The 26,822-nt window shown below is 40.1% G+C and overlaps 1 protein-coding gene across 3 annotated transcripts in view; it reads left to right on the top strand.

The window, feature by feature from the left end:
* Positions 1 to 26,822, top strand: part of SHLD2 (shieldin complex subunit 2) — a 121,865-nt gene that overhangs the window by 82,069 nt on the left and 12,974 nt on the right. For all 3 annotated transcript variants that reach the window (XM_070433194.1, XM_070433193.1, XM_070433192.1), the window contains one exon: positions 11,758 to 11,964. In XM_070433194.1, coding sequence (XP_070289295.1) covers positions 11,758 to 11,964 — 207 coding nt within the window. The remainder of the gene's footprint in view (positions 1 to 11,757; positions 11,965 to 26,822) is intronic.

The raw sequence follows: 26,822 nt of genomic DNA, 5'->3' as shown, positions 1-26,822 counted from the left end.
GGGAGCTCTTTTGTAGATAACTTTCTCTCTTGCAGGCTATAAGATTCTTTCTTTGTCTTTAACATTTGCCATTTTAATTATGATGTCTCTTGTTGTGGGTCTTTTTGTGTTCATCCTGATTGGGACTCTCTGTGTTTCCTGGACTTGTGTGACTTTTTTCTTCACCAGGTCAGGTAAGTTTTCAGTCATTATTTCTTCAAACAGGTTCTCTATTCCTTACTCAGCTTCTTCTTTTTCTGGTACCCTAATTTTGCAGATGTTTTTAACTTTCATTTTGTACCAAAGCTCCCTTAAACTCTCCTCCTGCTTTTAATATTTTTTCTAATTGCTGCTCTGATTGGGTGTTTTTTTTTCTACTCTTTCTTCTAATTCGCTTATTTGGTCCTCAATTTCTTCTAGTCTACTGTTGAACCCTTCCAGGGTATTCTTTATTTCAGCTATGTCATTCTTCATTCCTGATTGATTCTTATTCATTGTTTCAATTTCTTTTTTCACACTGGTGTAGTTTTCATTAAGTTCCTTAGCACCCTTATAACCATTACTGTGAATTCTTTAGCTGACAAATTGCTTGCCTCTATTTCATTTAGTTGCTTTTCTGGTGATTCCTCCTTTTCTTTCACTTGGGGGATGTTTCTTTGTCTCCCCATTTTAGCAGTAGTGGGGGGCGGGGAGGGGATGTCATGCTTCCAGAGGTGACTAGTCATGCTGGGTCGCAGTGGTGGGTCCATTCTTCTGGTGGCACCAGGTTAGGCATGCCCTGTCACTGTGTCAGGTTTGTGCATCTGGGGGCATCAGGTCATATCTACTGGGCAGTGTCAAGTGGTAGGGCTGTTTGTCCAGGGGTGTTGAATCAGGCACACTCAGTCCTGGTGACAGGTCTGTGCATCTTGGGGAGTTGGGTCATGGTGGCAGTGCCAGGCACACCTTGTCAAGGCAATGGGGCCAGTCATCCAAGAGCACTGGGTTGGGTGTGCTGGTTCAGGGCGGCAGGTCCCTGTGTCCAGGCAGGCCATGTGTCAAGGTGGCGGAGCAGGCTGGGCACTGGTCTGTTGATGTGTGTGTGGTACAGCTGGGTACCCTGCGTGCCAATATGGTGGGGCAGGCCCCATGCACTGCCTGTCAAGGCAACAAGCCAGTCCTCCGAGGCCCTCAGTTCAGGTGCATGGAGTTGCTGTCTGGTTTGTGTGTCCTGGGTCATGGTGACAGGTCTGTGCATTTGGGGGAGTTGGGTCACGGTGTTTGGGTTCCAGCAGTGGGGCCATGCACATCTGTCTGTGGGCTAGGAGCACTGGGACAGGGCTGCTCCCTGCATCCTCCTCCTAGGGAGAACCCTGCAGCTCTTTCAAAATGGTGGGTTCTCTTCTGTCAAGTAGTGGGAATCAGCAGGCCAAGAATCTCCTACGCCGGGAGCTCCTGAGCCACCCTGAACTCCCATTCCTACAGACAGATGCTCTCCCACACTCACACGCATGCACAGTTTCCCTCACACACACTCACCCAATCACACTCTCACCCTCACTCCAGTTGTCTTATTGGTCCATAACCATGATTTTAAGTTTTGATATCCATCTCGATATCTCAAGATACTTTAAAAAATGGCGCAATACCTATTTTGAAGGGTCATTTAAGTAAGTGATTACTACTTCCAGCATTCTGTCTATTTTATTTATTTGTAATTTCTTGAAGCATTTTCCATCAAATTTTCTTTATATTGGGCACTTGTTTTACATGTTCCCAAGGATTAAAAACAACGCAACTTTAGGTGGTATAGTTAGAAAGGATAATATTGAATCACTGTTGATTCAGTCATTATTAAATACTAGAGATAACAGAGTTCATGTTTTGGGGAAGAATAATAAGAAATTCCAAGTTCATGTTTGGTATGCTTCATATGTAGCAAGCATTGGTCATATTTTGGTCCTAATGAGGGTGGTCTGGGGACCTAAATTACACTTCTTAAGAATATTTGAATACACATAAAATAAGCTGTTCACAACTAAATACCATTTCAATGCAATATCCTCCTGAAATTATTTAATAGAAGTCTAATATTTTTTAAAATACTATAGCAATAAAGTATTCTCCTGACATTGCTAATTAAACACATAGTAAATGCAAATAATCCTAATATTTGTGGTTATATTTAATGCAAAATCATAGTTATGTCTTCATTGAGGTTTGAAACCTAGTCACTTTAAAAAAAATTTAAATCACTTCTTATTTTTCAATTATAGTTTATATACAATATTATATTACTTTCAGGTGTACACCCCAGTGATTAGGCATTATATAACTTAACAAGTCAGTGGTCGGCAAACTCATTAGTCAGCAGAGCCAAATATCAACAGTACAATGATTGAAATTTCTTTTGAGAGCCAAATTTTTTAAACTTAAACTGTATAGGTAGGTACATTGTTATTAACTTAATTAGGGTACTTCTAAGGCTTAGGAAGAGCCACACTCAAGGGGCCAAAGAGCTGCATGTGGCTCTCGAGCCGCAGATTGCCGACCACGGTACTAAGTGATCATCTCAATAAATCCAATACCATCTGACACCATATATAGTCCTTAAAATACTATACTACCTATGCTATACTTTACATCCCTATGACTATTCTATAACAACAAATTTATACTTCTTTTTATTTCATTTTATCTTTTTGAAATTTAATTTTCATTCACCATTTATGGCCCCGATACCCTTTTCCACCTCTAGCTCCTCTTCCCCCCTTCCCATATCACCACACTGTTATCCATGTGGATGAGTTATTTTTCTTTTCTGCTGAATCCCTCCACCCCCAACTAATTTGTACTTCTGAATCCCTTCACCTTTTCCACCCATCCCCCACAGGTGGTCACCTTAAAATGTTCTTTGTATCTATGAGTCTGTCTCTCTTCTGCTTATTTTGTTTTTCAGATTCATTTGTTGATAGATATGTACATACTTATTGCCATTTTATTCATATTTTTAAAACAATACTATTTATTTACTTTATTGATTTTTAGAGAGAGAGAGAATCATTGATTTTGTTGTTTTCCTTATTTTTATTTGTATTGCTTTTTTCAGAGAGAGAGAGGAATGTAGAAGGCTAGAAAGATAGAAACATCGATGAGAGAGAAACACCATTGATTGTCTGCCTCCTGCACACCCCCTACTGGGATTGAGCACAAAACCCAGGCATGTGCCTGACCGGGAATTGAACTGGTTACCTCTTGGTTCCTGGGTCAATGCTCAACCACTGAGCCACAACAGTTGGGCTGTTGTTCCAGTTATTAATGCTTTCATTGGTTGCTTCCTGTATGTGCTGTGACAGGAGATTGAACCTGCAACCTTGGTGTATCAGAAGGACACTAACCAACTGAGCTACTCAACTAGGAATTCTTGTTCATATTTTAAAAATCTTTTTCCCCCTTCTTAAAGAAGATCCTGCAACATAATCCTGGTTTGGTGGTGATGAACTCCTTTAACTTTTTCTTGTTGGGAAGCTCTTTATATGTCTGTTGATTCTAAATTATAGCTTTGCTGGTTACAATAATCTTGGTTGTAGGGCCTTACTTTTCAGCACTTTGTATATTTCATGCCAATCCCTTCTGGCATGCAAAGTTTCTGTTGAGAAATCAGTTGACAATTTTATGGGACCCCCCTTATAGGTAACTAATTGCTTTTCTCTTACTGCTTTTAAAATTCTCTATTTGTCTTTAACCTTTGGCATTTTAATTATGATGTATGTCTTGGTGTGGACATCTTTGGGTTCATTTTGTTTGGGACTCTGTGCTTCCTGGACTTGTATGTTTCTTTCCTTCACCAAGTTAGGGAAATTTTCTCTCATTATTTTTTCAAATAAGTTTCAATTTCTTGCTCTCTCTCTTCTTCTGGCACCCCCATGATGTATATGTTGGTACGCTTGAAGTTGTCCTAGAAGCTCCTTACACTAGCTTCATTTTTCTTTTAGATTATTATTTTCTTTTTCCTGTTCTGATGGGGTGTTTTTGCTTCCTTTTACATGCCAAATCACTGATTTCTCAGTTTCATATACTCTACTGTTGATTCCCTGTAAATTATTCTTCATTTCAGTTAGTGTATCCTTCATTTCTGACTGGTTGTTTTTTATGGTTTCCCTACCCTTTTTTATGCCTTTGAAGTTATAGCTAAGTTCAACCATTCTTTCCCTAAGTTCCTTGAGCATCCTTATAATCATTGTCTTGAACTCTGCATCTAGTAGATTGGTTATCTGCATTTTATTTAGTCACTAGAGGCCCGATGCATGAAATTCATGCAAGAGTAGCCTTCCTTTCCTTGGCTGCCGGCACCGGCTTCCCTCTGGCACCTGGGACTCGGGCTTCCCTCTGGCCACTGGCAGGTACCCAGGACCCAGGCTTCCTTTGCAACCATGGCTTCATCTGGAAGGTCGTCTGGAAGGATGTCTGGTCTAATTAGCATATTATGCTTTTATTATAGATTTTTGTGGAGTTTTTTCTTTTCTTTCATTTGGAATATGTTTCTTTATCTCCTCATTTGACAGCCTTCCTGTGTTTGTTTCTGTGTATTAGGTAGAGCTGCTATGTCTCCTGGGCTTGGTAAATTGGCCTAATGTAGTAGGTATTCTGTTGGGTCTAGTTGAGGGGTGGGCAAACTTTTTGACTCGAGGGCCACAATGGGTTCTTAAACTGGACCGGAGGGCCGGAACAAAAGCATGGATGGAGTGTTTGTGTGAACTAATATAAATTCAAAGTAAACATCATTACATAAAAGGGTACAGTCTTTTTTTTTTAGTTTTATTCATTTCAAACGGGCCGGATCCAGCCCGCGGGCCGTAGTTTGCCCACAGCTGGTCTAGTTGCACAGCCTTCCCGATCACCAAGTTGGGCACTCCAGGTGCACTCCCTTTTGGGTTGTGAACACCCTCCTGTGGTAGTTGAGCCTTGATTGCTGTTGGCATGGCAATGGGAGGGAGTTACCTCCTGGCCAACTGACTGCAAGCACTGGCTGCTACCATTTGGAGGATCAGCTGTTCAAGGGTCCACCCTACAGAGCAGGATTTACTTCAGCAGGACTTTGGTGCTTGTTGAGTCCTTCCCTTGAGTGTGTTGCTTGTGGAGGTGGTTGCTTGGTGCTTCAACATGGTCTGAAGTGTGTGCTGGCTCTGAGGCCTCCCAGGAGGTGCAGGCCAAGGTCAGTTGCCACCTGTTTTCTGCCTGTACCTACCTGGTGTGAGCTATAAATTGACCTGCAGATGGCTGCTACTTGTGCTGAGCTTGGAGTTTCCCAGGAGAGGGCAAGCTATCAACCAAGTCTGGCTGCTACTAGTGCTAAGCTGGGGCCACTTAGTGAAATGTATAGAGCATGCTAATGCTAGATGCTGCTTATTTGAGAGATTTTAGGAAAGTCTGAAGCCTGAGCCAAGACAAGCCATTTTTATGGAAAAGGCACTGGAACCATCTTGGCTGGGCCTGGAAGTTGAGTGGGGTGTGGCCTGAGGGAATCAACAGGATGGGTCAAACAGTGTTAGCCAGGTTGATGGAGACTCAGATATAGTGCCCACCACCAGCTCTGTGAGAGGGGAGGGGGGGTAGGTCTCATCAAAGGAACAATGGCCTCTGCCAGCACTTCTGTCTGGGAGAAATCTGCCTCTTATCCCCTGAGATCTTGCCCTGATGCCAGACAATTCAGTTCCTGCCCACATGTCTCTGATGGCCTTTGCACTGCTTACCCAGTGCTGGAGCTCAGAGGGAGTGACCCTGAGTAAGTTCATGTGTGGGCCCTTTAAAATGAACCACTTGGGACTTTAGCTACTTCTGTCTCACTGAGCCTCAATCCCTGCTGGGTTTCACAGCCAGAAGTTGTGGGGACTTCTCTTCTTGGCACTGGAATGTTGGGTTAAGGCACCTGGTGTGGGGCTGGGACTCTTCGCTTTTCAGCTGGGACCTCTGCAGCTGAGACATCCCTCCTGATTTTTATCCTCCACTTGTGGGTGCGGGACCATCTCTTTCTGCATCTCCACCTCTCCTACCAGGGTTGATGTGGCTTCTTTATGTTCTACTTGTACCACTTCCATTCAGCCAGATTTTAGGTGGACATGAATGATGGTTGTTCTGTTGTTCAGTTATAATTTTGATATGATTATGGGAGGAGGTGAGTACCGCATTTACCTACTCCACCATCTTGATCAGAAGTCTGATTCTGGCTCCCCAAGTTATACCCTTAATTCATGATTCAAATATAGAAATGTATCACAAATTGTCTCAATACCATACTCCCTCAGACTTACTAGCCTAACCTGCATATGACTCCTTTCTGTTACTTGAACATGCCAATCCTTTTCCTGCCTCAGTAAATTGAGTTTTCATGTTTCCTTTGCTTAGAATGCCTTTTCCTGCATCTCTCCTTCATGCGTGGCTCCTTCTCTCAGCTCCAACTTCATCTCCTGAGGGAAGCCTCCCATATGTGTATACACGCCACTCTCCATCAGATCACTCTTTGTATTCATTTGTGCCACTTAACACAATTGGGATTATTCTAGCCTATTGGCTGGCTTAATAATTAATTAATTTTCTCAGTAGATTATAAGTTCTATGAATAGCTTATTCACCATTGTGTCATCATTACACAGCACTATGCCTGCCCTAGTAAATATTATCTTTGTGGATGAATGAATGAAGAATAAAATACAGATCAGGCAACCTTTCAAAATTCCCACTATCTTTATGGAAGAAGGTACTCAAGTTGGAGGAGGAAATAACTTCACTTGTTTCAAGTAATAGAAAAAATTGTAAAAGTTAAAAATGCATGCACATGAAGATTTTGCAATCCATGGCATGCATTAAGAATTATATTTAAACTTGAGCACTGAGGGGTTGTAGTTAGAACTAGAACTCTACTCTGGTTAACTTAATTGAGGGAGTTATATTTGAAATATGGAGTATCTCATAACACATAAGGCAAGAAGACTTATGGGTTTCCCGGGGACTTGGAACTTTGAGCTGAACAGCTTTGTGGGTCCAGGCCGCTTCTCCATATATCTGCTTCATTCACTCAGTGCTAATTTTCTCTGCTTCTCAACCAGGCGAAAAGCAGGTGATTACTCTGTAGCTCCTAATTTTACTTTTATTTTTAAGAGATAAGCCCCATTTCCAAATTTCCAGCAAAGAGAATCTGATTGGCCGGATGGAATCTGATTCCATCAACTGTGGCCTAGAGGACTGGGTTGAAACATGCAAATAGGAATGCCTAAGCATATTTTAGAGGGTGTGGGAACAGTGAAAGGGGTCATTTGTGTTCACTAGCAAACACATGTAAGTGCACTAGCCTGGAGAGAGGAAAAGGGAATTAGTTTAAAAAGTAGATTATAGCCCAGCCAGTGTTGATCAGTGGTTGAGCACCAACCCATGAAACAAGAGGTTCCCAGCTCAATTCCTGGTCAGGGCACATGCCTGGGTTGCCTGCTCGATCTCCAGTAAGGGGTCTGCAGGAGGCAACTGAACGCTCTCTCTCTCTCATCGATGTTCCTATCTCTCTATCTCTCTCCCTTCCTCTCTCTAAAATCAATAAAAACATATTTTTAAAAAAAGTAGATTATAAAACTTCCTGCAGCATAGGACCCTATTTTAATAAAAGTGGATATATAAGTATGTATTTACACTTAAAAGTCTGGAAATAATAGATACTAAAATGCTCACAGTGGCTATCTCTGTATGGTAATATTATGTGGTTTTTATTTTTTATTTATACCTTTAGTTAAAATGTTATGTGTTAGTGAAATCTGCTTTTATTTTTTCTACCTTTTAGTATGGAAAAGTTCAAACACTTATAGAGTACCATTATCCAGCTTATTAAACCATGGTCAATCTTATTTCACCTATTAATTCCATTTTCTTTTACTATCTAAATATTTTACAATAAATTTTTTTAATCTTATAATTTAAAAATAAAAGCAAACTTTTATCTTTTTAGGTAATGTTTGGAATATCTAGCTAAAAATTTGAGGAAAAAATAAAATAAAACATATAATTTATATTTTTGCCAAAATAAATCACAGATACATTAGAGATTCAAACATGTTTTTAAAAAGAAACAATGAGTAGTAGAAGAAAATATAAGCAAACTTATTTGGAATCCAAAGTTAATAGGCTAAATAAAATGCAGCAACATTAACTACTATACTATATATAGAAATTATAATATACAACTTAAACAACAAGTGAAAAACCAGAAAAAAAGTTTCATTTTATCAGAATATAATGCAATAAGCAAAAGACAAATATATTTATAAAGGATAAATGGGCAAAAGATACATGAACAAGCAAGTCCCCAAAGAAGAAATGGCCAATAAATATAAGAAAAAATTACTCTGACTAGTAATTGAAGACACACAAATAAAATAACAGATTATTTTTCTCCTAAGAAATTAATAGAGAAGATATGGGAGGCAATGACTCTCATAAACTCTTGGAAATGTAAATTGGCAAAGCCTTTCTTGAGAACAATTGGCAATCCATACAAAAGCCTTAGAATTTGGAATGCCTTTGACCTAAAAATTACACTTATAGAAATACATCATGGCTATGCATAAAGATGTAGCTAAAAATGTACTTATCATGGTACTGTTTATAATAGTGAAAAGTAAAACACAATCAACATGCCCCCAAATAGAGGATTGCTCTAATAAGTTTTAAGATTTTGGTCTATCTGTGCAATGGCATGTTATGCAGGTTTTAAAATAATGTGGAATAATACTTAATGACATGTAAAAATATATTTGAAATATTAAGTAAAAATGAAATAGATTGAAAACAAATGTTAACTTTATTTGGGTGTATTGAGATTATGGCTGCTATTTTTTTATTAGCTTGTCTGTGTGTTTTTTCATAAGATAAGAGAGCTATTTTAAAAATAGTGATTGGTTTAAAACAGCAACTTGGAAAATATATGCTTCAATTCTTTCCTTTTTTGTTTTTGATTTAGGTTTTTCTAATGATGCAACATTATACAGATATTCTGACTTGTTTTAAAATTCTCTGACAAAAAAACACACTGTCAAAATAATAAAAACTTAGGAAGTAGGTGGGGGCATGTGAATTAGATGTTGACCTTAAGTAAGGGGTAAATTAAAAAGACAGCTGTTAATATTGAAAACTTAGTGCAAAGAGACCTCTTTTTGTTTTATTATAGTTTTAAAGATGAATGTATTAATATAGTATACTAGAGGCCCGGTGCACAAAAATTTGTGCACTTGGGGGGGTCCCTCAGCCCGGCCTGTGCCCTCTCGCAGTCTGGGACCCCTCGGGGAATGTCCACCTGCTGGCTTAGGCCCGCTCCCCAGGGGATAGGGCCTAAGCTGGCAGTCAGACATCCCTCTGGCAGCCTGGGAGCCCTCGGGGGATGTCCACTTGCCAGCGGGGAGCAGGCCTAAGCTGCAGTCGGACACCCTTAGCGCTGCTGAGGAGGCGGGAGAGGCTCCCGCCACCACTGCTGTGCTGGCAGCCATCAGCCTGGCTTGTGGCTGAGCAGAGCTCCCCCTGTGGGAGCGCACTGACCACCAGGGGGCAGCTCCTACATTGAGCGTCTGCTCCCTGGTGGTCAGTGTGTGTCATAGTGACCAGTCATTCCCAGTCATTCTGCTGTTATGGTCAATTTGCATATTACTCTTTTATTATATAGGATAGAGGCCTGATGCATGGGTGGGGGGCAGCTGGTTTGCCCTGAAGGGTGTCCTGGATCAGGGTGGGTATCCCGCTGGGGTGCCTGGCCAGCCTGGGTGAGGGGTTGAGGGCTGTTTTCAGGCTGGCCACAGCCCCTTTAGGGTGGGGGTCCCCACTGGGGTGCCTTGTCAGCCTGGGTGAGGGACTGATGGCTGTTTGCAGCTGGTCACAGCTCCTTCAGGGTGGGGGGGTCCTGCTGGGGTGCCTGGCCAGCCTGGGTGAGGGGCTGAGGGCCATTTTCAGGCTGGCCACACCCCGTTCAGAGTGGGGATCCTCACCCCATGGGTGTGTGGCCAGCCTGGGTGAGGGGCTGAGGACCATTTTCAGGCTGCCCACAGCCCCTTCAGGGTGGGGGAGACCCGCTGGGGTGCCTGGCTAGCCTGGGTGAGGGGCTGAAGGCTGTTTTCAGGCTGGCCACGCCCCCCGGTGACCCAAGCTCCCAGCCTCTCCTTTTTTTCTTTTTCTTTTTATTTCTGGGATTTATATATCTTCTATAATTGAAACTTTGTAGCCTTGAGCGGAGCCCAGGACTGGCCAGGACAGGTGGGAAGCTTGGCTTCCTCCTGCTCACTCCAGCTCCGTGGCCGCCGCCATCTTAGTTGAGTTAATTTGCATACTTGCTCCTGATTGGCTGGTGGGTGTGGCTGGTGGGCATGGCTTGAGCATAGCAGAGGGATGGTTAATTCGCATGTTTCTCTTTTATTATATAGGGTGCTTATTTGGCAATAATGTCTGTGCTACTATGGTTTTAAGAATTAGAATTATTACTGAGGGAATTAAAAATAGGTACAACTGTTTAATAAATTTTTTTGTTCTGGAAAAATTAGCTATATAAGGAAACTAAGGTACTGAAAATCAGTGAGAGTTGTTGATTATGGCAGACATGTGTCCATTTCTATGTCCTTATCATTAAAAAAATCTTTGTAGATATCAAAATGAAATTTTGCTGCTCTGAAAAGCAGTTGGTTATAATAAACTAGAGGCCCAGTACACAAAATTTGTGCATGGTGGGGAGGGGTCCCCTCAGCCCAGCCTGTACCCTCTCCAATCCGGGACCCCTTGGGGGATGTCCAACTGCTGGTTTAGGTCTGACCCTAGGGATCGGGCCTAAACCGGCAGTCAGACATCACTCTTACAATCCTGGACCACTGGCTTCTAATCGCTCATCTGCCTGCTTGCCTGCCTGGTCGCCCCTAACTGCGCCCCCTTGCTGGCCTGATTGCCCCTCATTGCCTCTGTGTGCCGACCTTATTGCCCCTAACTGCCCCTCCCCCCGCCATCCTGTTTGCCCCCAACTGCCCCTCCTGCCAACCTGGTCGCCCCCAACTGCAAGCCCCGCTGGCCCGGTCGCTCCTAACTGTCCCTCCCCCCATCAGCCTGGTTGCCTCTTACTGCCCCCCCTGTTGGCTTGGCTGCCCCCAACTGCCCCCCTCTGCCAGCCTGGTTGCCCCTAACTGCCCCCCCTTGCCGGCCTGGTCGCCCACACAGCCTACTGTTCAGTCGTTTGGTCGTCCCTCACTAACCCTGCTGCTGGCCTGGCCACCCCCAACTGCCCCCCACTGCTGGCCTGGTTGCACCCAACTGCCCCCCCTTGCTGGCCTGGTTGCCCTTCATGCCCCCCCCCCCCCACTGGCCTGGTCGCCCACGCAGCCTGCTGTTCAGTCGTTTGGTTGTCCCTCACTAACCCCCCTGCTGACCTGGTCGCCCCACACAGCCTGCTTGTTCAGTTGTTTGGTTGTCCCTCACCTCCCTGCCGGCCTGGTTGTAGGAAGCCATCTTGTGAGGGTGTTAGGGTTAATTTGCATATTACCTCTTTATTATATAGGATTGTGACTGTTTAGGAGACTATGAAATTTTAGAAAAAATTTTTATTAAAATTATCTCTAGCATCCTTATCTTATTGCCTTAAAACATTCATGTTTTGTCTCTTATACCCAAATTCCTTAGTGTGATAAGAGTTGTATTTAACTGATTAAATCAGGTCAATCTGTTTAATCTGATTTTGATCCAATATTATTTCCTTTTTGATAACTTTTTGTTTTTATTTCTTTGTTTAAGATTATATTTGGGAATTTAAATATCTTTTTGTTCAGCACAATTACATCTCAGAAAACCTAGAATTGCATACAACACCTTGGTCATCCTGTGAGTGCCTGTTTGATGATGATATAAGGGCTATTACATTTAAAGCAAAATTTCAAAAAAGCATGTCCTCTTTTGTGAAGATGTCAGATTTAGCAACACACCTGGAGGAAAAGTGTTCAGGTAAGATCTTTATTTACATAAGATATTGCTAGTTTTAATTCAAGCAAAGAATCTACCATTTTTTGGGAAAAATATAGTTAAATATGAGAGTGAAATACAGATCTTTGTAAATATCTGAACCAGATATTGGCATCTTAGCTTTTTGCCTACAATCTCTGAGGTTAATTTGTAATTGTTAGAGATCACTTAAACTTTTTTTGTGTATAGTTACTAAGCAGGGGACAAATTCATCATTTAATTCAACCTGCTTATTAACACTAGAGATTAGTTTGAATTTTCTATGATTTGATATACTGTACATGGAATCATACAGTATGTACATTGTTTTATTTGGCATCTTTAACTTAGCCAGTTATTTTGAAATGTATTTGTGCTGTTGTGCAAATCAGTAATTTATTCCTTTGTATTTTATTGCATGAATATATTAGGATTTTTTTCATCTGTTGATGGACATTTGAGTTGTTTTCAGTTCTTGGCTGAAAACAGTTCATGTATAAGGCATTATATGGACATAGTCTTTCTTTTCTCATGAGTAAATACCTAGGAGTTGAATAGCTAGATTTTATGGTATATGTTTAACTTTTTAAAAAATTGCCATACTATTTTGAAAGTGGTTATACCATCTGTATTGGTATTATCTGATATTGCTAATTTGTGTCTTCTCGATTTTCTTTTCTCATCAATTTGGCTAGAGGTTTATCAATTTTATTGATCTTCTCAAATTGATTTTTTCCTGTTTTTCTGTTTTCTATTTCATTGGTTTCTGGTCTGATCTTTAATATTTCCTTTCTTTTGCTTTCATAGATTTCATTCTTTCTCATTTATTAAGTGTAAATTGAGGTCATTGATATGAGACTTTTTCTTTTTTCCAGTGTAGGCGTGTAAGTGCCATTAGTTCCCTCTAAGTACAGCTTCTGAGTTCTCTATCCAGTGCCCTGTGGATGATGAGATTTTCCACTCTAACTGATGGGAAAATGCATTTTCCCCAGCTTTGTCCAAGATTCAGGGATTGCTCCTAACATCCTCTCTGATGGTTCTTTCCTTGGCCTCTGGTCACATGTACTGGTAAATACTCAGTTGAATCCTTCTGGGGGGACCTTCTGTAGTACTCTAGAACTCTCTCTTTTTGTAGCTCTCATCTGTCTAGTACCCTGTCCCAAGAACTCCAGCTGTATTAGCCATCCAGACTCAGAGTTCGGTCTCCTCTCAACTCCAGGAAACCATCAGGCTCTGTCTGAGTTCCCCTTACCTGTACCACAGCCAGGAAACTCTTTTGTCTGTAAACTGGAGCAGTCACTGGGCACACTTCTTTTGCTTCTCATCTCTTAAGGATCACCGTCCTTTGCTGCTTGATACCCAAGGTCTTGAGAATTGTTGTTTCATACATTTTGTTTGGTTTTTAGTTGTTTCAAGTGTCCAAACTATTTTTATACACAATACTTCTGACACCAAATGTATGTATTTTATTTTTCCATACCAACAACCAGTTCTCCAACTCTCTGGACACCAAATGGATGTCCTACACAGTTCAATTATGACACTACCTACCTGGAATTAGTGTCCGACTCCACAGTTTTAAGAGCTCATCTCTGCAAGACTATACTCTCTTCAGATGCCACTTGCAAGTAGTAGGTACCAGGATACCCAATCTTCTGTGTTATATCCTGGGCATATTCTGACTTGGCTATGTTACTGGACCTTGAATGCCATGTTCTTGAATATCAATGTCATAGAAATGAGTACTGAACTCAGTACAAGATCAAGCAGGTAGAGTTTATTGAAAAGAGCTTGTGTACAAGAGAGTTCACCAGAAGAGAGAAGTCAAGCTCCTAGACCAGTGATGGTGAATCTTTTGAGCTCGGTGTGTCAGCATTTTGAAAAACCCTAACTTAACTCTGGTGCCGTGTCACATATAGAAATTTTTTGATATTTGCAACCATAGTAAAACAAAGATTTATATCTTTGATATTTATTTTGTATATTTAAATGCCATTTAACAAAGAAAAATCAACCAAAAAAATGAGTTCGCGTGTCACCTCTCACACGTGTGTCATAGGTTCGCCATCACTGTCCTAGACGGTTTCTTGTGGATTGCTTATATAGGGGTTGTGGGGTGGGTATAGGGCTTGGGAATGAGAATGAGGTCAGTTGTCCCACGATCATCATTGGTAGCAGTTGATCCCAGGTGGTCAAAAGATGTTTTCTGTAGTCAGTGGACCATTCTAAGGGCCTGTGAAATAATGTTTATGCAGACATTCTAGTTACCGTTTAATTGACAAAACTATTTTACAGAACATGATGTTAAGAAAGGATGTTATCATCCTACATTCTTTCCTTTAAGGATGTGGTTAGGTTCATTTCAACTACGGAATTTTACCAAAAGTAAGGAGTCATAGTCAGGCCTCTATAATGGGTTCCTTCAGTCAAGATGTAGTCCAGATGTTACCCATATACTGACTCAGCTACAAAGTTTGGAGTTTCCACAATCCATCCTCCTTTCAGATTCAGTAATTTGCTAGAACTACTTCTAGAACTCAGGAACACTATTTCTTTACATTTACTCGTTTATTATAAAGGATAAAACTTGGAAACCACCAAATGGAAGATGTGCATAAGGCAAGGTGTGATTGAAGGGACATAGAGCTCCTATGTCCTCTTCAAGTGCATCACTCTCCCAGCACCTCCGTGTGTTCACCAACTCAGAAGCTCCCTGGACCCTGTTATTTTAGGTTTTTAATCAAGGGTTCAGTAAGCATGATTGATTTAATCATTGGCCATTGGTGATTAGCTCAAACTTTCAAAGGTTGTGGGGTAGAGCTGAAAGTTCCAACCCTCTAATCATGCCTGGGCCTTTCTGGTGACCAGTCCCCATCCTGAAGCCACCTATGGGCCCCAGATACCAGTCATTTCATTAGCATACAAAAGATACTGTTATCACTCTGGAGATTCCAAGGATTTTGGACTTGTGTGCCAGGACTAGGGACAGAGACCAAATATTTGTTTTTTTTATTGTGCCACAAAGTGGGAACATGAATCTAGTTTCTTACTCTATATTGACTGAATGCCAGATTAGAATTTTACAAGTTGTGTTAATTCACATAGGTATGGATATATGTTTTACAATATATGATTATGGACATTAGTATTATCATATTGCAAAACTAAGCTAAGGAGCATACAAGTGGAAAACGAAAATAACAACACCTCTCAAAAAACCCAACATGTATGGAATATAGAGATTTATTCTCGGAGAACCCTATATCCTCTGTTCTGCACTGAAACATTTAATAATACTAATAGTTAATTTAAAATTAATATTTTTGGAAGATAAATACAAGTGATAGAAAATGTACAAATTTTTATACTGTTTAACTTTTATACAACTTTCAAAATAGGAAGTAAGTTGCTTGGGCCACAAAAGACTCTAGATTTATACTAACTAGTGAAATCTTGGGTAATGTTGTAGTGTCACATAACTTCCTAAAGCAGTTTCATGTTTGTGTGACCCTCTTCTCCCTTCCCATTCCCCCAATCCCCATAAGCTTATGGAGCTGATCACTGCAAGAAAGGATGCCATAGGCCAATGATAGTGAACCTTTTGAGCTCGGAGTGTCAGCATTTTGAAAAACCCTAACTTAACTCTGGTGCTGTGTCACATATAGAATTTTTTTTGATATTTGCAACCTTAGTAAAACAAAGATGTATATTTTTGATATTTATTTTATATACTTAAATGCCATTTAACAAAGAAAAATCAACCAAAAAAATGAGTTCGCGTGTCACCTCTCACACGCGTGTCATAGGTTCGCCATCACTGCCATAGGCAGTAGAGGAACTACATTTAATTTGGTGTCATGAAGAAGTCAACTCTCTTTTTTACTGCTTACATAAAACAGTTACCTGCTGGGATTGAAGACTTAGATTTAAAATAGAAAATCAGAATCTCATACCAGAGAGACCATGCAAGTGACCCCTGCCATGGGCTCTGGGACCTCACAGGGAGTCTCATGCCAGAGGCGCCTTGCAGGTGACCCTTGCCACAGGAGATGGGACCCCGACGTGAGTCTCACACCAGCAGTACCTTGCAAGTGACCCTGCCATGGCTCTGGGACCACACTGTGAGTTGCACGCCAGTGGGCTCTGGGACTTCAGGGAGTCACATGCCACAAGGACTGTGCACATGCTCCTGCCGACCCTGAGCACCTGCAGCTGACATCTGCGGGACCAGATCCATGGGGAAGGGAGTACAACTCAGAATAGAGACAAGCAAGGTGTGAGGCTAAAGCCAGATCCAGCCTCTGGCCACTGGACCACTAAGGGCTTCAGTCTCTCAGACCTCAATCAGGTTGCCCAGGGACAGTGATTCACATTCACCTGCACTAGAGAAGCTTCCAGGAGACCCAGGATAGATACACCAAGGGACCAGATTCAACAACAGAGCAAAATCCAGCAAGCCCCAGCCTCACTGGCAGCAAGTCAGAGGGGAAATCCTTCCCACAAACAGGGCATCAATAACCAAGGCCCACTTACAACAGGAGAACCCAAATAACGCACAGAAGGGGCACTACTAGAGCATCCAGCTCAAGTGAACAAAGAGAGTGCACCACTGGACCCCTCAAGACACTTTCTACATTATTCCTGCCCACAAAACACTAGGGGGTACAACAGTACTATTTAATACATAGAAGAAAATACAAAGAGACAGCTAAAATGGAGAGAGAAAGAAGCTATCCCCAAATGAGAGAAAAGGAGGAATCTCCAGAAAAAGAACTAAATGAAATGGAGGCAAGCAACCCTTTGGACATAGAGTTCAAAGCAATGGTTATAAAGATGCATAAGGAACTTAGTGCAAATTACAACAGCATGAAAAGGAAAGTAGATAGAAATGAAGAATGATATATCTGACATCAAGAACACATTGGAAGGTATTAAAAGTAGATTGGATGAAGCAGAGCATTGAATCAGTGTTTTGAAAGACAAGGTAGAAATAAATACCCAATTAGAGAAACAAATGGAAAAAAGGAATTAAAAAGCAAAAACGATTGCTTAAGGAGCTCTGGGAAAACATGAAACGTAAAATCATCCACATTATTGGAATACCAGAAGGGGAAGATGGTGAGCAAGGAACAGAGAACCTGTTTAAAGAAATAATGACAGAAAACTTCCCCAACCTGGTGAAGGAAAATGTTATACAAGTTCAGGAGATACAGAGAGTCCCAATCAAGAGGAACCCAAAGAAACCTATACCTAGACACATTATAATTAAAGTGGCAAGTGTTAAAGACAAAGAAAGAAAGTTAAAGGCAGCAAGAGACAGAAAATTATCTACAAAGGAGTTCCCATTAAAATATCAACTGACTTCTCAATAGAAACACTTTAGGCCAGAAGGGAGTGGCACGAAGTACTTGAAGTAATGAAAAGCAAGGGCCTAAATGCAAGACTACTGTATCCAGTGATGCTATCATTTAAAATTGAAAGTGAAATAAAAAAGCTTTCCAGACAAAAAAAAAAAAAAAAAAAAAAAAGGTTAAAGAAGTACATTACCACCAAACCAACAATGCAAGAAATGTTAAAGAGACTGCTTTAAGAAGAAGAAGAAAAGAAGAGAGAGAGAGAATTATAGGTACAAAGAAAATAAAAATGGCAACCAATAATAACTGTAAATGTAAATGGATTAAATGCTCTAGTCAAAAGACATTAGGGTGACTGAATGGATAACAAAACATGACCCATATATATACTATCAACAAGAGACCCACCTTAGAACAAAAGATACACACAGACTGAGAGTGAAGGGATAGGAAAATATATTCCATGCAAACAGAAAAGGAAAAAAAGCTGGGGTAGCAATACTCATGTAAGACAAAATAGACTTCAAAACAAAGGCCATAAGAAGAGACAAAGAAGGCTACTTCATAATACTAAAGGGAATGATTCAACAAGAAAATATAACCCTTATAAACATATATGCACCCAATATAGAGGCACAAATGTACATAAAAAACTCTTGACAGACTTTAAGGGGGAGATTGATAGCAATGCAGTCATAGTAGGAGACTTTAACACCTCACTGACATCACTGTATAGATCTTCCAGACAAAAAATTAAGAGAAACAGAGGCCTTAAGTGACACCCCAGATAAGATGGATTTAACTGATATTCACAGATCATTTCACCCCAAAACAACAGAATATGCATTGTTTTCAATCATGCATGGAATATTCTCAAAGGTAGACTACATGTTAGGTCACAAAACAAGTTTATACAAATTCAAGAAGATTGATATAATACCAAGCATCTTCTCGGATCACAATAGCATGAAGTTAGAAATCAACTACAATAAAAAAAACACACACAAAAACACTCAAATATATGGAGGCTAAATAGCATGCTATTAAACAATGAATGGGTTACCAATGAGATCAAGCAAGAAATTAAAATCTTCCTGGAAACAAATGAAAATGAACACATAACCACCCATAGCCTATGGGACATGGCTAAAGCAGTACTGGGAGTGAAGTTCATAGCATTACAGGCCTACCTCAAGAAACAAGAAAAAATTGCTAATAAACTATCTAACCTTACAAATAAATGAATTAGAAAGAAAATACCAAGAAAAGCCCAGAGGAAGTAGTAGGAAGAAATAATAAAGATCAGAGCAGATATAAATGACTGAGACTAAGAAAACAGTACAAAAGATCAATAAATCCAATAACTGGTTCTTTGAAAAGATAAATAAGATAGATGAACCCTTAGCCAGACTTTTCAAGAAACAAAGAGAGAGGACCCAAATACAGTAGGTCCTCGGGTTACATTGGAGATCTGTTCCTACGGCACAACGTAATGTGATTTTCGCTATAAGTCGGAATCCACCTACATAAGCACCTGTGTCACTCACATGGAGCACATACATAGCAGTAATGAAGTGAAACAGTAAAAAAACAATTTAAAAGAAAGATAACAATTCCTGACCTTTACTTGTGGAAAATAAATAATAAAAAACATAAAGCACATATGTACATATGTCGAAATGACGGAATTTTTTTTTTTATAAATAAATGGGAGATGGCTACGTAACCACGAAACGACGTACGTTGAGTCTGACGTAATCCAAGGACTGTCTGTAAATAAAATCAGAAATGCAAGAGGCAATACAATAATGGACACCACAGAAATACAAAGGATTGTAAGCAAATACTATGCATGACTATATGCCAACAAATTGGACAAACTGGGCAAAATGGACAAATTCCTAGAAACATACAATCTTCCAAAACTCAATCAGGAAGAATCAGAAAACATGAGTAGGCCAATAACAACCAATGAAATTGAAGCAGTTATTTAAAAACTTCCAGCAAACAAAAGTCCTGGACTGGATGGATTATAGGTCAATTTTACCAAACATTCAAAGAAGAACTAACACTTAACCTCCTCAGACTATTCCAAAAAATTCAAGAGGACAGAACACTTTTAAGCTCTTTTTACGTAGCTAGCATTATCCCAATTCCAAAACCAGATAAAGACACTTACAAAGATCTCTCTCAAAAAACAAACAAAAATCAATAAAATGTAAAAAAAGGGGGGGGGGGGTGAGAGAACAAAGTTTTAGAAAGAAAAAAATACACTACGAAGAAAGAAAACTACAGGCCAATATCCCTAATGAACACAGATGCTAATATCCTCAACAAAATATTAGCAAATCGGATCCAGCAAAGTATTAAAAAGCTCATACAGTACCATAACCAAGTGGGATTTATTCCAGGGATGAAAGGCTGGTACAATATCCACAAATAAATAAATGTGAAACATTACATAAACAAAGTGAAAGATAAAACCCACATGATCACACTAATAGATGCAGAAAAAGCATTTGACAAAATCCAGCACCCTTTTTTTGATAAAAATCTCAATAAAGTAGGAATAGAGGGATCATACTGCAATATAATAAAGGCCATTTATGACAAACCTGTAGCCAACATAAAACTCAATGGACAAAAAACTAAAACCATTTCCCTTAAGAACAGGAACAAGACAAGGATGACCACTTTTACCACTCTCATTCACATAGTACTGGAAGTCCTAGCCACAGCAATCAGACAAGAAGAAGAAATAAAAGGCATAAAAATTGTAAAGGAGGAAGTAAAACTGTCATTATTCACAGATGACGATGACATGATACTGTACATAGAAAACCCTAAAGAGTCCACCAGGAAACTACTAGTCTTAACAAATGAATTTGGCAAGGTAGCAGGATACAAAATCAACACCTAAAAATTGATGGCATTTTTATACACCAATAATGAACTCTAAGAAAGAGAAACAAAAAAAGCAATCCCATTTACCATTGCAACAACAATAAAAGATACTTAGGAATAAACTTAACCAAGGAGGTGAAAGACCTGTACTTGGAAAACTGTAGGACATTGAAAAAAGAAATAGAGGAAGATACAAACAAATGGAAGCATATATCATGTTCATGGATTGGAAGAATAAACATCATTGAAATGTCTGTACTACCCAAAGCAATCTACAGATTCAATGCAATCCCTATTAAAATACCAATGGCATACTTCATAAAGCTAGAACAAATACGCCAAAAATTTATATGGAACCGTAAAAAACCCCGAAATAGCTGCAGCAATCTTGAAAAAGAAGAACAAAGTTGGAGGGATCACAATATCCGATATCAAGCTATACTCCAAAGCCATTATAACGAAAACAGCCTGCTATTGGCACAAGAACAGGCATATAGACCAATGGATCAGAACAGAGATCCCAGAAATTGACCCACACCATTATGGTCAACTAATATTTGACAGAGGAGGCAAGAGCATACAATGGTATAAAGACAGACTCTTCAACAAATGGTGCTGGGAAAACTGGACAGACACATGTGAAAAAAAATGAAACTAGACCACCAACTTACACTGTACACAAGAATGGATAAGAGACTTAAATGTAAGGCATGAAACCATAAAAATCTTAGAAGAAAACATAGGCAGTAAAATCTCAGACATGAAATTTAATAGCTTCATAGTATTCCATGGCGTAAATGTACCACAGCTACAAACATATTACTATAGTAGCAATATGTTTGCAGATACATCTAGGGCCGTGGTTGGCAAACTGCGGCTCGCGAGCCACATGCGGCTCTTTGGCCCCTTAAGTGTGGCTCTTCCTAAGCCTTAGGAGTATCCTAATTAAGTTAATAACAATGTACCTACCTATATAGTTTAAGTTTAAAAAATTTGGCTCTCAAAAGAAATTTCAATCGTTGTACTGTTGATATTAGTTAAATTCTGTTGACTAATGAGTTTGCCGACCACTGATCTAGGGCAAAGGAAACTAAGGAGGAAATAAACAAATGGGACTACATAAAATAAGCTTCTTCACAGCAAAAGAAACCACCATAAAATTGAAACCGGAACTCACTGAATGGGAGAACATATATGCCAATGATACATCTGATAAGGGGTTAATGTCCAAAATATATAAGGTATTCATACAACTCAACAAAAGGAAGACAAACAATCCAATTAAAAAGTGGGCAGAAGACCTGAATAGACATCTCTCCAAAAAGGACAGATGGTAAGAGGCACATGAAAAATGCTCAAAGTCACTAATCATCAGATAAATGCAAAATAAAACCAAATGATATATTACCTCACACCTGCTAGAATGGCTATCATAAAAAAAATCAACAAACAACAAGTGCTGGTGAGGATGTGGAGAAAAGGGAACACTAGTTCACTGCTGGTGGGAATGCAGATTGGTGCAGCCACTATGGAAAACAGTATGGAGTTTCCTCAAAAAATTAAAAATGGAACTTCCGTTTGACCTAGCAATCCCACTTCTGCATTTAAAATAGGATTGAACGTGTCCCGCACAGAGAGATGAAATCCATAATACTGCATTTGTGTGACTCGTGTCCTTACATTTTGTCTAGTATTATTGTCGATTACACTGTTGTCTCTGAGTCTTAATGCAATATCTGTTCCCCAGCCTTATTCACCAATGTGGAAAAAGAATAGGATATATCATTGCATCTAATGTAGGAAACAGGATATTGATTTGTTTCATTTTAGTGGCATTTGGATTATTGGGATCTGGTTTACAATGAATGAGCAACTCCCTTTCAAAAGGAGGTTCTCCATCTTCGTTTCTGAATATGACAGCAACCTCAGTTACACGGGGAGAATTATATCTACCTGGGTCACTGTTACGCTCGTATTTAATCGCCATTGTTACCTCTGTGGGAGCAATACCTTTTGCTGCTGCTTCAGATTGGGCTTTTTCTACCTCATGTAGCATCTTGTACGATTTTGTTAATTCATTTATTTCATGCATGAGGTTGTTGATGTTGATCATGAGTCTTTCTGAGCAGACCTGGTTTTCTGGCATTGCTAATCTTTTACTTGTAGCTTCGGCTGTATCCAAAATATAGAGTTGAGTAAACTCCCGAGAAGGGTGTAAAGTTCCAGTACGGTGATAAACTTGTCCGTGTATTCTAAAACAGTATGGCCCATATCCTGATGCCGATGCAATATTTGCACCCATGGAAACAAAAGCAAAAGAACTATTTATGGAACGAATATTTCCCATGAAATTTTTACTGTCAGAATCTTCGTTTGTAATTACTCTTTTTAAATATGCCGGGTAATCTGGAAAATGTATATCATTTGGACAGACTTTCCCTTTGCTACAACATCGAGTAAATTTCCCATCGGATGGTTTTTCATCAGAGAAATTTAGTGATAGGCAAAATTCACATCGAACAGTCATTTCACCACAACTATGTTCGAGGATTGCATCCTCATGTACTCCATTTTCGCTAAGAAGGCAGTAACTACCGGTATTGGTAGTACTTGTTGATGACTGTTCTCTAGACATATTCTGTCGTCGCCACTGCCTTCTTTCAACTTCAAAGGCACGTTGGTCTTTAGACATTTTCTGGGGATAATGCCGGTGTTTTTTGGCATCAGAGCGACGTTTGTCCAGTAGCTGGTGTTCAGATACATTCTGCCACAGGCTCCTTCTTTCAAGATCAGACGCACGCTGCTCTGCAGACATTTTCTGTTGATAACGCCGGCATCTTTCGGCTATAGAGCTACGTTGTATCAACAGCTGTTCTTTAGACAATATCCCACCTCTCTACTGTCAGGTCTGAGATGCAGGTGAATGAGAGTCAGGCCGCTGAGAGCTGTCTGACCAATGGCTGATTCAGGCTGATTCTGTGGGGGTGGGACTTCCTCCTCCCTGCTATCAGTTTCCATAACTGTGATGAGGAAGCTGGGGTGACAGAGGGAGCTGCGCCCTCCAAGCCGCCCTCTTTCTTGCTCTGCTCTATGTCCAGCGGTCTCCTGCTCTGCCAAGTCCTCCAAACCTCCTGCTCTCTGCCGGCAAGGTCCCAGGAGCTGTGGGTGTGGCTAGGCGCGGGCGGCCTTGGCTCCCTGACCGGTGAAAATCCTGGGAGCCCACGGGCGTGGCTACGGCCTCGCCTCCCAGGGCCAGTGAAAGTCCTGGGAGTCTGTGGGCATGGCTAGGCGGGAGCAGCCGTGCCTCCCCGACTGGCGAAAGACCCGGGAGCCTGCGGGTGTAGCTACGGCCTCGCCTCCCGGCCAGTGAAAGTCCCAGGAGCCCGTGGCCGAGGCCTCCATCGCCTCCTGGGGCACTTGACACCTGTGTATGCAAATTAATCGCCATCTTTGTCAGATAATTTGCGTAGTCATTCGGATTGGCTGGAGGGTGTGGCTTGTGGGCGTAGCTTGAGCGTAGTGGAGGGATGGTTAATTTGCATGTTTCTCTCTTACTATATAGGAGGATATGACTTTATTGGAAGAGATGGTGAAATAATCATTAGGTGCTAAAAGACTAAAGCAAATTGAAAGACTTAGGAATAGGAAAGTAATCATTAATGGGACTCTCAAAGAGTTAACCAACCTGGCTGGTGTGGCTCAGTGTTTGAGCATTGAACTATGAACCAGGAGGTCACAGTTTGATTCCAGGTCAGGGCACATGCCTGCATTGTGGTCTCGATCCCCAGTGTGGGATGTGCAGGAGGCAGCTGATCAATGATTCGCTTTCATCATTGATGTTACTATCTCTCTTCCTCTCTTTAAAGATATGAAGAAAAAAACGCCTTTTAAAAACCAATTTTTTAATCAAGAAAACTTTTTTTTATAAAAACTTTCATTTTTTAAAGACTTAACCAGAAAAGAGATAGAATAGTAGAATGATGAGTTCATAGCATGTACTACCTGATAAAAGGATGAAGAAGAACAAATGCTTTAAAAAGGATTTAAATAGAATATGGAGAGGAAGGGAGAAGAATGCTCATATAAACTCACAGGCCTCACTAATATATAAGGCAAAGATAAATGAGATAAAAGAATGTCTGGCAGATAATAGATACTCAGGCTTCTTTTTGTTGTTTTGATTTTTAGTTTTTTTAAACAGGTGAATGCATGAGCCAGTGAGTAGTGAACGAGCATGCTTGAAGTTCCTGGTGAGTCACACAGTTAGAAATGAGGACTCTCAGTGCTCATGTGGATAAATAACCAACTCCCAGAGTGTGGGTGATGATGGGAAGGAAATTGAAAAAGAAAATTAAACAGAGGATAAGCTAGCGGTGTATTATTTTTGGATAAAATATAGAATAGACAAATAACTTACCTCCTATTCGGCTTTTGATGATGATCAATTAAAAAGACAGAGAGTGGGTAGGGAGAGAAGGTATGTTAGCTAGTTTCAAGTGTTTGAAGGGATTTCTTCTAAGAGAGATTAAACTTATTTTGCATGATTCCAGAAGTCAGGGAGAAAAAAAACATCCACCTCTTCAGCCAAATTAGCCAAATAAATCTTCACTCTAAGTTGCAGGCAGATCACCCCTTACATTCTAGGGTCAATACTGAAGCCATACAGGAACAAGATGGGGTTGTCTGCTTTCACCACTCTTATTCAACATAGTACTAGAAGTCTTAACCACATTGATCAGACAATAAGAAAAAATGAAAGGCATCCAAACTGGAAAGGAGGATGTAAAACTGTCATTATTCTCAGATGACATGACATTGTACATAGAAAACCCTAAAGGATCCACCAAGAAACTACTAGATTTAATAAATTATTTTGGCAATGTAACAGGATACAAAATGAACACCCAGAAATTGTTGGCATTTTTATACACCAATAATGAACTCTCAAAAAAAGAAACTAAATTAAACAATCCCATTTACCATTGCAACAACAACAACAAAATTAAGATACTTAGGAATAAACATAATCAAGGAGGTAAAAGACCTGTACTTGGAAAACTATAGAATGTTTAGAAAAGAGCTAGAAGAAGATATACACAAGCAGAAGAATATACGATGATCATGGATTGCTAGAATCAACATCAATAAAATGTCCATGCTACCCAAAGCAATCTATAGATTCAATGCAATTCCTATTAAAATACCAATGGCATATTTCACAGATCTAGAATAAACACTCCAAAAATTTATATGGAACCAAGAAAGACCTCAAATAGCCACAGCAATCTTGAGAAAGAACAAAGTTGGAGGGATCACAACATCGGATATCAAGCTACACTACAAAGCCACTGTACTCATAACAGCCTGGTATTGGCACAAGAACAGGCATATAGACCCGTGGAACAGAACAGAGAACCCAGAAATCGACTCAAGCCATTATGCTCAAATAATATTTGACAAAAGAGGCAAGATCATACAGTGGAGCAAAGACAGTCTCTTCAATAAATGGTGTTGGGAGAATTGGACAGTCAAGAAAAAGAAAAAGAAAAGAAACTATACCACCAACTTACACCATACACAAGAATAAACTCAAAATGGATAAAAGACTTAAATGTAAGTCATGAAACCATAAAAATCCTAGAAGAAACGTAGGCAGTAAAATCTTAGATATTTCACAAAGCATAATTTTCACTGATATAAGGCCTAGTGCAACAAAGGGAAAAAAATATACAAATGGGACGACATCAAAATAAAAAGCTTCTGACAGCAAAAGAAACCAGCATCAAAATGAAAGGGAACTCATTGTATGGGGCAACATATTTGCCAATGATATATCTGATAAGGGGCTAATTTCCAAAATATATAAAGCACTCATATAACGCAACAAAAGAAAGAGAAACAATCCAATTAAAAAATATGCAGACACAATAAATAGAAACTTCTCCAAAGAGGATATACAAATGGCCTAGAAATGTATAAAAATACTCAATGCCACTAATCATCAGAGACATGCAAATTAAAATGACACCTGCCAAATGGCTACCATCAATAAATCAACAAATGACAAGTGCTGGTGAGGATGTGGAGAAAACAGAACCCTAGTGCACTGCTGGTGGGAATGCAGACTGGTGCAGCCACTGTGGAACACAGTATGGAGTTTCCTCAAAAAAATTAAAAATAGAACTCCATTTGACCCAGTGATACCACTTGTAGGAATATCCTAAGAAGCCTGAAACACCATTCAGAAAGAATATATGCACCCCTATTTCTATAGCAGCACAATTTACAATAGCTAAGATCTGTAAACAGCCCAAGTGCCCATCAGCAGAGAGCGAATAAAAAATGCTGTGGTACCTTTACACTGTACAGTTGTAAAAAGGAAGGATCTCTTACCCTTTGAGGTAGCCTGGAGGGACCTGGAGAGTATTATGCTAAGTGAAATAAAGCCAATCAGAGAAAGACAAACATCACATGATCTCACATATCTGGAATCTAAGTAGCCAAACAAACAGATGAATAAAATAGAGCCAGAGACATGGAGGCATGCAACAGGTTGAGAATTCTCAGAGGGAAGGGGGTGGGAGGGAAGAGATCAACCAAAGA

The sequence above is a fragment of the Myotis yumanensis genome, unplaced genomic scaffold, assembly GCF_028538775.1.
Source record: "Myotis yumanensis isolate MYYU_CA2020_CCGP unplaced genomic scaffold, mMyoYum1.0.hap1 SCAF_13, whole genome shotgun sequence".
In the NCBI taxonomy this organism is placed as follows: domain Eukaryota; kingdom Metazoa; phylum Chordata; class Mammalia; order Chiroptera; family Vespertilionidae; genus Myotis; species Myotis yumanensis.
Note: the sequence above shows the minus strand (reverse complement) of the source record. Positions and strands in the feature narration are given on the sequence as shown.